The sequence below is a fragment of the Oreochromis aureus genome, linkage group 3 (genome assembly GCF_013358895.1).
Source record: "Oreochromis aureus strain Israel breed Guangdong linkage group 3, ZZ_aureus, whole genome shotgun sequence".
NCBI classification, from domain to species: Eukaryota; Metazoa; Chordata; class Actinopteri; order Cichliformes; family Cichlidae; genus Oreochromis; species Oreochromis aureus.
In genome coordinates, this window is record NC_052944.1 from 24,304,593 (window position 1) to 24,316,177 (window position 11,585).

An 11,585-nucleotide genomic window follows, 5' to 3' on the forward strand; every position below is an offset into this window, starting at 1 on the left:
GCTCTAAAGCCTTGGGCACATTGGTCCCGATCAACAGGTCTACCCCGGAATTTATCTCCAGTATGTTAATATAGCGCAAATGTGGCCATCTATTGAGATCTTCCTGTCGGGGAATATTGCATTGGTGAACAGGCATGCTTTTCTGTGTAAATAAGTCAAGCAAGTCACAGTAGTGATCCAAACCCAAACCAGCTACTTCCAAATCTGAGACCACATAGCTACTGACCATTTTCTCCTGACCCATTGTCCGCAACAGAATGCCAGTTTTCCTTCCTGAAAGATTCAGCCTATTCATGAGCCCTTCAGTACAAAATGAAGCTGAGCTCCCAGGATCTAGGAAAGCATAAGTTATCAGTGATTGATTACCTTTCTTGGACTTCACTCTAACTGGTATTATGGCTAGAGCACTATTTTGCTCACCGGCCCCAGTAACACCACTGCTTTGCACAGCAAATGAAGGACCTTCATCTGGTGGTTCTCCCCCTCCTATAGTTTGCACTGAAACACTTTCCCTCTGCTTTGAGTGGATATGTAAGAGTGTGGGGTGTTTCTGATTACAGACTTTACACAAGAGACGTTTCCTGCAGTCCTTGCTTCTGTGCCCAATGCGCAGACAACCAAAGCACACACCATTCTCTTTCAAAAAAGATAATCTTTCACAGTGCAACTTTCTTTCAAATGAAGGACACAAATCCAACATATGTCCTGCTCCACAAAACAAGCAAACCTTAGTCACAACTGAACCACTCTCTCGCCTCAACGCTGGCACAATCTTCCCTTCCACCTTGGCCACTGTAGTAGCAAAACTACTCTTCTTAGCCTTAGGGTAAAACTGAGACTTCCTCGCCTCTTTTCTGATGGCTGTTGGAGGATCCTTTATGTCTCCAAACAATGGGTCACTTGCGATCTTCACTTGCTTTTCAACAAACTCAACAACACCGCTAAAAACCACTTTACGTTGAAACCTCTCCTGCAGATCGCAGGCAACATTCCTCCATTTATCCCTGAGCTTATAAGGCAACTTTTTTATAACTGCTTGCATGTTAGCAGAGACATCCAACTCATGCAAGGACTCAACGTCTCCCATTGCATTGCAACATTGCCTTAATAAGAACCCATATTCCTGCAAAGCCTTCACATCATCAGATTTTATAGGTGGCCAGTTACTGACCCTTTCAATGTAGGCAGCAGCAATTCTCAGCGAATTGCCAAAGTTCTCCTGGAGCAAAGATTTAGCTTTAGCATATCCATACTCGACAGGCATATACTGACAGCTTCTGACCATTTCTCTTGGATGGCCTCTAGTGTATTGCTCGAGAAAATATAAACAATCCTTCGCACTGTGAGCTTGACTCTCCACCATGTGATCAAAAGCTCTCATAAATGTTTGATATTGCAAAGGATCGCCATCAAAGAACTGAATGTCACGCCTTGGTAGCAAAAACAGAGACTGCTGCTCAGCCAATAAAGTTGTAATTTCATTTTGTTTCTGCAAAACGGTGACTAGAGGATCATGACCCTCATTGCCTTGCACTGTATGTGTAAGATGTTTTGGTTGTGTGTGAGATTGCGACATCATCCGAGTAGTCGAAACTGCACCTGGAAACACTTGTGGCTTCGTCTCTGACTGTTCCAATGAAACGACCTTGGGCTGAGAAATGTTTTTAACCTTAGGCCTTACATCCAAAACAGGCGCTTGATGATCACTTGCATCAACACCCTGATAGGGTTGCTCTGGTAACACAGGTTTGAACATCGGAGCATTAGGATTTAAAACATCTAAACGCCCCTGCTCTCGTTCTAAATATGAATTCATTCCATCAGATTTACCATTAACAGCACTTGAGACTCGGGACATCTCAGAAGCTTTCAAAACATTCACCTTTGCTGCTGAGGCTGCTATTTCAGTTTCTAAGTCAAGCAGCTCCTTTCTTTTCTTAAGCTGTATTTCTTGTTCCTCCAAAGCATGCTTCTCTTTCAACAACCTCTGTCGAACAAGCAGGGCCACCATGTCAGCCTCTGCTGTTATGCGTGCTGACAAGGCAGATGAAACCATTGAGCCACTGAGTGAAGATTTGCTTCTCCTACAACTTCTGTTTCCAACATTAGAGATGCTATCACTTGGATTAACATCATCTATTGCAGCACCTTTACCAACATTGCCAGCGTGCCTAGAAGTACCAGAACCATTTCCAGCTGGTAATACATCAGAGGAATCAACATCAGCTGGATTTAACTGAGGCAAATCAAGCTCAGACACCTGATTTTTACTCTGAGGGTTTCCCTTTGCATCATGAAGCCATCTCTTTATCTCTTCCATAAACTCAGTATTATGTGCCCGCACACTTATGAACCAAGCAGTTTGTTTTTCTTGCTCTTCTTGAGGAAGCAAAGGAAGCAAGGTTTCATGCAGACAAGTTGCCTCATTAAGCAACACAGACAAATTCTCTAACTGAGCCTGAACAGTGGAAACACTATCCTCAGATTGTTTTAATTCTTTAATAACCTTTATGACCTTTTTAATTTTATTAACCTTAGTGTGACGTTCTGTTTGAAGCCTTTCAATCTGATTCTCCAAAGCCTTAGCAGTCGGTTTCAGCTGTCTTTTCTTTCCATCTTCATCAACACATTGTATTAATTGGTGTGTCTCCATTTTTCATCAAAGCATTACAAAATCCAAACGCTGAACTGCATCTATGCCACACAGCTTTATTCCAACACATCAACTTGATGACATTCACTTCATAAAACCTTGGACACACACAATTAACAGGAGCAATATCCCCCACTATCTGCCTATTAAACCTGACTAACTCACCCTAGTCTTCCGTACATACTAGCGGTGGGTATTTATGTACCTCCATACCGTCAGCTGTGAGGAAGACAAACTGTCTTAAACACAAACTGCGGCGGTACTCCCAAGCCAATGGCTTCAACCGCCTGATGCACAATAACTAGAAAGCAAATCAGTACAACGCCTAGTGCAGCTGTACTGCTGAAACCTAACAGGGGAATAAGACTCCTAAAAGAAATCTGTTTTGTGTAGCCAAAGGCTTAATCTAAAAGCTGCGTGAACAAAGGCAACAGCAAACTACAAAACTCTCATCAATAAAACTCATCTATATATAAATAATCCAATAAAACCTACAAAATTTTCTGTTGACAAATTATTGCGGCTCCTCCAACCTACGGCCGCGGCAGGCTAAACATGAGGACACAGATGACGCGCAACAATAAACGCATAAAATACACTTCTGTAACATTTGCTCCTTTATTCCACATGCACCGTCCTATATACAAATCAGCACAGGGGATTAACAATTACACACATGCACAGGCTGCACAAACAAATGACTGAAACTCACAAAGAATGGCTCTAACTATTATGCCACACTACGACTTGGCCTATGGCATCAATTAGTGCATTACCATACAAAACCATCAAGTTACAGTCCAAATCTATCAAATCATTCAAGCTGCGCTCAAGCTGCGGTCAACAGAAAGTTTTGCCCCATGCTCACCCTACCTTTCTGATCATCAACATCAGGTGCTGTGAACAGGTGAGTGCAACCACATTTATCCTCTACCACACCCATGAGCCACGCCCCACACCCGTGCACCAATAGAGTGAATCTATTTAAACCAACCCACTTACACAGAAAAAGAGCAACTCATATGGCTCCTACACTAACGTTTGAGTCTAAGGTTTATTTTTTAGCACCTGACGGCTCTTTTTTCCTTCTCATCCGTAAATACTCTGCATCTTTCACGTGACTCAGTTTATTTTGAAAAGTCTCAACAGGATCTTGAGCTTTATTGTGAAAGGTTTATGTGGAAAATAAACAAGCGGACACGCCGTGGTTTACCGTCCTTGTTGCTAACGAAAACGCATAAAAAACAAGCGCTTGTCCGTTCGTAGTGTGGTTATATTAAATATAAGAGAAAGAGAGAACTTTAAGAAGTTAATATAGCACTACAGTGACCATCAAAATGATGAAAAAATATTGCCGTAAACAGTTTATTTTGCGACACCACGAAACAAACGATAGCGTAAAATGAAACGATAGACGTTTTTATATCGTCATCCGATATATATCGTTATATCGAACAGCCCTATAAGAGTCTAAGTGATATTTGTGGACACAGTTAAAAACTGCAAAATCTCAAACTGGTTGCAATTTTATGTTACAAAATGCTACTCTAACATTCTGTATACAGCAGTTTTTTATCAAAACAGTGGACCATTACAAACTTTTTTTTTGAAAAAGTCAGTCTCTCTTGGATTCTCTTTCTCAAACTACACAGTGGCCCCAAGGTACAAAATGCAAGGAAAACAAAAACAACAGAAAGCACAAACAAAAAAGACACAAACATTTTACTTTTAAAACAGAAAGTGCAGGGAGGCAAAATTTAAATAAAAGAGTTTTAAAGCTTCTATTAATAACTCAACTTAAAGAGACTGATAAGCCGCTATCACCATTTGAAGAAACAAACCAAAACTCAGACATCGGTCAGTAAACCGGAAAGCAAGTTAATAATCACCAAACACACTTCTCTTCTCCGAACAATCACAAAACACAGCTCACTAGCTGCAACCACTAACATGGCTCTCTTCTAATTGCTCATGGGAGTCAGCTGTACAAAAAAAAAGAAAAAAAAAGGTGGCACCCAAGGCAGGAGAGACAGGAGGACACAGCCACCCAAGGGCAACCTCAGGAGGCGGCCCTGCTAGGGTCATAACAATATAACAAACATGCTCCTTTAAATAGAGCAAAGACAATGAAATGTGCTGGTTAATATTCACTTCAGTTTGTTGAGCTCATCCTCAAACTAACAACGCTTCAAATGTAACAGATTTTTTGGTATCCATCCAAAATCTACTGATTATTATCTCCTTGAGAACAGACTGTTTATACAAAAATAAAGTTTATAGTAGTAATTTTTATCTCTGAAAAGTTCAACAAATTCAAAATTCAAGAAACTGTCAGTAACCCAAGGACATTTCCATTTCGCTGAATCATTTACTGACTTAACATGATGTCATTATTTGAAGTAGTGTCCATGTGGTGTTTAGAGAGTTTGAGTGCCACTGATATTGAATGTGTGTCATCTGCCTGGCTGAATCAGTTGTGGCAGATTTATAAAAACTACTGATCATAATAAATGACAAAGACCAAATCTGTTGAAATGGGGCATTAATGCATCATCATCTTCAGTTCCTTGGGGTGAGTAGAAAACATTCTCTCAGCTCTCTGGCTTTGAAAGCTTTCCTCCCATCACAGCTGAGTAAGCTTCAGTGGATCTTGCAGATAATCTCTCTGATTTGGCTGGGGGGACTTCCCAGTTTGCTCAGAAGTCACTGGGTGCTTGGGCCACTGACATGTTGATCTTTGGTGTTTTTCAAAGGATTTACATGTCAGCTAGATTTTCCATACTTCGCTTTTTGGGATTCTTGCTTCGTTTGCCATCGTCTTCCTCGCTGAAGTCTTCCCCGCTGGAGTCTTCCTCGCTGAAGTCTTCCTCGCTGAAGTCTTCCTTAGAATAAGGAACTTCAATTTCAATACTTTCCTCAATATTTTGTTCAAGTTGCCCTCCCCCTCTAAGCCTTATAACCATGTATATGAGGGCCCCATTTTGAATTCCATAATCTGTGAGAGTGCATCCATCCTCCAGCTGCTTTCCAAAAAGAAGCCGCTGTTGCTCTGAAACACACACACAGACAATAAAAGTAAAGAATATGGACTGACTGTCACGCAAGACTGAGCATTTCTGTAGAACTACTGAAAAGACTCAAGCATCATTTATCAATTAGGATTATTTAAATTAAAAAACAAAAACAAAAACTCCAAGGAGGTCATTTGATGTACTAACTTGTGAAAATACAAGCTCTTGCTAAATTGCTGTAAACTTGTGTATTTCAGCCAATTGTCTGCCAGCAAAACTGCCTTGGGTAAAATTAGATTGCTTTAATCAGGACTGCAGTCTAAGCAGAGATGCCCAGACCTCCCTCTCCCAGCCAACACATCCTGGTCTTTCAGCCAAAAGAGACTCTCTCCAGCATCTCTATGGTATCCCCTCTCAGCTAGGCATGACCGAATTACCTCAAATATGAGGCATCGTGGTCAGGAGTATGAACCGCCCCAACCGGCTCCTTTCAGTGAGGAGAAGCAGCTACTCGGCTACGGTTCTATTATTCTTTGAAATATATGCATGTCCCTACAGAGAAATCCAGCTTATAGAGAAGACGTAATAAATAACACAACTATTTACTTTAACAAGGGGAAATCAGAAAATATCCCTTTAACAACCTTCCTGACTACTTATAAATATTTCTTAGTTCACGAAGTGCAAGCAAACGCACCATGAAACCTTTTGGAGCGTACAAAGAGACTCTTATGAGTAGTCAGTGGGATATTTTCGAAACAGACAAATTATATAACACGTATAGGTTTGGGCAGTTGACAATCTGTCTATCGTTAACTGTGATATAGTAATATGTGCTCGTTTTAGTCATGAGGGTAGTGATTGTAGACCTACCTGGAGGAATGCCCTCTTTGTCTTGGATTTTATATTTTAAATTCTCAATTGTATCAGATGGCTCAACTTCGATATTCAAGTCCTTTCCAGTGAGCGTTTTCACTATGACCAACATTTTTGGATCGATACTTTCCGACCCTAAGCTGATACGGAAACGAATCTTCTTCTGCTTCTTCTTTTAAGTTTAACGGCAGCTTGCATTCAAAATTGGTGCATTACTGCCATCTCCTGGCTATAATCTTGCGTCACTCCTGAATCCTCAGATCCTCTTGATGAGACCAGTATTCCTCAAAATATGAAAAACCACCCCTTTCTCTTCACCATGACTTAACTTATCAACCACTTGTTCAAACGTAAGTTCCCTTCCACCACTCATTTCAACCCTCATCACCCTCCTGCGACTTGCATACTTCCTACAACTAAGGAGCACATGCTCAACCGTCTCCATAGCATTGCACCCATCACACAACCCATTCGGATGTTTCCCTATCTTAAAAACCGTGCCATTTAAAAAGCAGTAGCCTGTTCGTATTCTACTGATAATAACCTCCTCCTGTCTCTTTGATCGGCCAGTCCTCTTAGCTTCTATTGTGTTTTCCACCCTATATAAATGTCTCCCTTTTGTGTCATTATCCCATGCCATTTGCAAGAAGTTCTTACTTTCTGTCCAAACTATACTTTTCCCTTCAGATTTTGATAGTGGTATCTGTACATGTATATCGACTTTTTTAACAGCTGCTTTGGCCAACCTATCTGCTCTTTCATTACCTAGAATACGCACATGAGCCAGAGTCCACATTATTACTACATGTTTGTTTTGATCAGACAATCTATGATAAGCAAAAAGAACTTCATACAAAGTCTGCTGATGGGTAGTTGTGTTTCCTTGTTCAATACTCAGTAATGCTGACAATGAATCACTACATATCAGTACTTTTAAGATGCTGCTGTCTTCCACCCATTCTAGAGCCAGCAGTATGGCAAACAACTCAGCTGCATATATACCCAGAAGATTTGACGTTCTTTTTGCAGTCTTGATATTTAACTCTGGAATTACCACTGCTACACTAGTGGCTTCAGTCTTAGGATCTTTTGACTCATCTGTATACACCTGTAAAATGTCACTGTATTTGCTCTCCAATCTGTTATAATATTCTTGACAAATATCTGTGGTCACTTTCCTCTTCTTAGTGTCCGTTAATGATCCGTCTACTTTAATGCATTTCAGTGTCCATGTAGGTCGTAAAGGCCACAACACTGTCTGATTGAAGTCTTTGTCATACACTTTAAAAGTTCTCGCTCTATCATCCCCAACCCACCCAAAACTATTTTTTTTAAACCTTTCCTCTTTCCCAACAATTCCCTAACACTTTCTTAACAGGATGGCTTTCATCATGACCTTTCAAATGTATCCAATAATTAACCATCAGCTGTTGCCTTCTAATATACAGCGGCATTTCTCCTGATTCCACTTGTAGAGCGTCTCAGTGTCTCAGTGCTCGAGCTTGGATTACGTCCAGCTTCTTTAAAGAAGTTTTAGCTGCTGACCCACCCATAATCTAATCTTGATCGAATTAACGTGATATAAATACTTTTAAGTGCATTAAAATTAGCACCCCATGTCAGTCCTGCTAAACACCTCAACACATTAAGAACCTTTTTACTTTTTCCCACAACGTGCTTTATGTGATTTTTCCAAGTTAATCTCTTATCAAAAATCACACCAAAAAAATGAAAACAATCCACTTCACAAATTCAAAAATGTCAACAAAAACTATATCCCACGAGTTTCTTTGAAATAATTCCCTTATCTTTAAATTATTCTTGTTGTTATGAAGAGTCCTGACCAATCTTTCTCTCTCATGTGAGTATTTATTACAATCTAAGAATGTGAGCTCTACTGTTTCCATTTGCCTGCAATAATCACAATAATCTGTATCATATTTGTTAATTATTTTAAGCGTGCTATTTAGTCCCGCTGCTCTAAATTATAGATTCTTCGGTTGCATCCACTACACTTTTACTCATGTCTGAGTTCAGTTCATCTGTTGGTTTGTTGAAATCCAGATTTTTCAAGCTACCCTCACTCAGCACCCTAAACTTATCATAGTTTGCCTTTTCAAATTTCTCTGTTTTTATCTGTGTTCTCTCTGTGTCGACTCCTATGCTAAATAAAAATTGGATAGTGGTCACTACCTACTGTGTTCTCGTGGAATACTCTCCAGCTGCTGATACCAGCCAGAGATTTTAAAACCAATGTAAGATCAATTGCTGATCAATTATTCCTTACAATATCCACCCATGTAACAGATCCAATATTTAAAACTAGCAACTCCTTATCCTCAGTTATTTCTTCTAATATCCCCGATTATTGTCATCCTGACTCCCCCAGAAAGTGCTATGTGAATTAACGTCCCCACACCAAACTATAATTCCTCCCCAATGACCTAGAATTGATTCAAGTTTTTCTTTTTCTAACTGCGGTTATAAAACTGTATTACCTTAATATTCCCCTCATTCGTCCATACTTCTACAACTATGACTTCCAACTCCTCTGTTGCATTGAGTTGTATATAATTAAATTTTTTTTTGTGAATGTGACACATCCTCCTCCATTCCCATCTTTATGTAAAACAGAGTATCAATGATGGTTTTGTATTTAATGTGGGAATGAATCTTTTAAATTCCTGACCATTTGCTATCAGACTGCGGGCATTCAATTGTTATATTAACATTAGGTAATGTTTTGAGAAGCCCTTTAAGAGGAGCCTTCCTCATGTCTAAGATCAGCATGGATGTTTTCTAAAGATAAACCTTTGAGATTGAAAAACTTTGTTGTTGCTTTAATAATGATCGTTATTATCTCTTTTTTAGTCTTTGCTTATTCTGAACAGTTGATGATAAATCCCAGAAACTGAATCACTTTGTACAAAGTAATAATGGGGTGGATATTATTTGACGCTCTCAGCTCGCATGTGTAATCTCTTGTCTGTTCAGATTTGTTAGTTTCAGCTGCTTGTTTCCTGACACACCCTTCATATGCAGCTGTATGGCTTCCACTACAGTTACAGCATCTTACAGAACTATTCCCATTTTCACCATAGATATGTTCTCCCCCACATTACCACACCTTATCTTTGTTTTCCTTTGCTAATGTTAACAGTGTGTCCATATGTCCGACATTTTTAACACCTGATAGGAGGCAGAATGTAAACTCTTAAACTGAAACTCATATAGCCTATCATAACTTTATCATTGAGCAGTTTATCTTTAAATGACAATAAAACAGATGTACTGTCCACTTTTTCTCCATGTCTGAAAGCCAGAAGTCATCTTATTCCTGTAATATGTCCTCATCTAATTACTTTTTTCAATTCAAGATTTTCTCCCACTGGAATCCCTCCGGTTGCTCCTCTTTTCTCTCTAACAGCCTTCCTTTCCAGTACTTATCTTTTGCACCCTATTTGCAGTTTTTAGAGTTTAGTTCTTTTGTTCTGCATTTTTACAGATAATAAGCAAACTCACATCTAGCAAAACTTTGGCTAACTCTATGTCCCCAAAAACTTTCTTTAGTCCATTTGTCAAACCAAAAGGATTTATTCCCACTGTTTTCTTGTCCTACTTTAAATTTAAAAACGAATTTGAAATCTTCCATCATTATTTTCTTTCTTAATTCATTTCTTTCTTCCTCATCTTCAAGAGCCTGTTTCCCTGACACCATTCCCTTACTGATTCTCTCCGTCCCTCGTCTTTCTCCTTTTTTCTTTCCTACTATAGACCACACCACACCCATATCTTCATCCTCCAAAAGCTCCCCACTACTACTCTTCATTCTGCTCAATCCAAATTATGCCAAAATCCGCCAAAAGACCTACAACAGTTATTGTTATTATTTATATAGCCCTTTTAACCAAAGTGTTAACCAAAGTACTGTACAGAAATACATAATAACCAGTACCAATAACTTATAACTTATAATATTAGTACCAGATACCAAATACCAAATAACTCTCATACTGTATTAAAAGCCAATAAATACAATTGTGGTTTTAGATGATATTTGAAAAGATTGACAGTAGAAGCCTGTCTGATGTGTAGGGGTAGATTATTCCACCCCTACACTGTAGCTGGCCATCTATATCACATTAAAGCTGGCCAGCTACCAGCTAGTAGTTGAATGGTGTGGATTTGGGCCCAACTCTATAAAGGGGAGAGAGAGGAGGAATCTGGGAAGGGAAAGAGGAAGGAGGTTGTAAGACACAGGTGCAGCAGCTTGAAGCTGGAAATAGGAGAGTCCATTGAGAGAAAAGGACATTTTAAAGGAAAATAGCTTTAACATGGCCTGGATGATTTTGCTTTTAAAAATAATGTAATTTTACTGAAAGTAGGATTCGTTTTAATTAGGATTTAGACACATTTCTTGTTACAAAAGGCTGCACTGGAAACTGTTGGTTTGCTGTGCCTGTGTATTAGGTTTAAGGAGGAAAAGCCTACTCTGTAACTCAGAGGTGATCAACTGGGGGAACAAATCCCTCAAGACCAAATTGTTACAGCTAGAAAGAATGGAGGAGCTGATATGAATAATATTGTAACAAAGGACATTTACCTATTTCCCCTTAAAGTTACATTTCTTATATTTGTTTGTTTTATGTGTTCAGAAATGTTGGTTTGTTTCTCAGAGCCAGCCTCTTACTGAGAAACCTAATTAGGCTTATACGCATTACAAGTTTCCACTATTTTGTGTTGTTTGCATTAAATCCAAACTTTGCACATGTATTTAAATTTCTTTGCCCTATTTAATATTTTTTTAAAGCAGTGCATTGCTTTTTATTTACATTTTACACATGTTTAGCACAATTCATTTTTTTATTGTAAAGTGGAGTAAATTGTTCATTGAGCACGAACAATATAAAAATAAACTATAAAAGTGTTTTGTTCTACATAGAAGTCCAAAGCGGCGTCAGTAATTATTCATGGCTCACTAAACTCACTACAGTGGTTTTACTGCACTGATATAAGGATGGTATCAGACTTCTTCTCTGACTCTT

The 11,585-nt window shown here is 39.1% G+C and overlaps 1 protein-coding gene across 1 annotated transcript; it reads right to left on the reverse strand.

Annotated features, from left to right (window-relative positions):
• Nucleotides 1-4,022: 4,022 nt before the first annotated feature.
• On the reverse strand, nt 4,023-6,712 carry LOC116316721 (ubiquitin-like). The gene is made up of 2 exons (XM_031735352.2): nt 6,538-6,712; nt 4,023-5,702 (listed from the first exon to the last, which is right to left on the reverse strand). The coding sequence occupies exons 1-2, from the start codon at nt 6,650-6,652 to the stop codon at nt 5,410-5,412; spliced, it is 408 nt and encodes a 135-aa protein (XP_031591212.1). The 5' UTR covers nt 6,653-6,712; the 3' UTR covers nt 4,023-5,409.
• Between the last annotated feature and the right edge of the window lie 4,873 nt (nt 6,713-11,585).

What these genes read in the sequence shown, in the direction of transcription:
- LOC116316721 (XM_031735352.2), bottom strand. Translation starts at nt 6,652, where the DNA reads ATGTTGGTCATAGTGAAAACGCTCACTGGAAAGGACTTGAATATCGAA. An exon ending in CAAAGAGGGCATTCCTCCAG is followed by an intron (nt 5,703 to 6,537) that starts GTAGGTCTACAA and finishes TGTGTGTTTCAG; the next exon opens with AGCAACAGCGGCTTCTTTTT.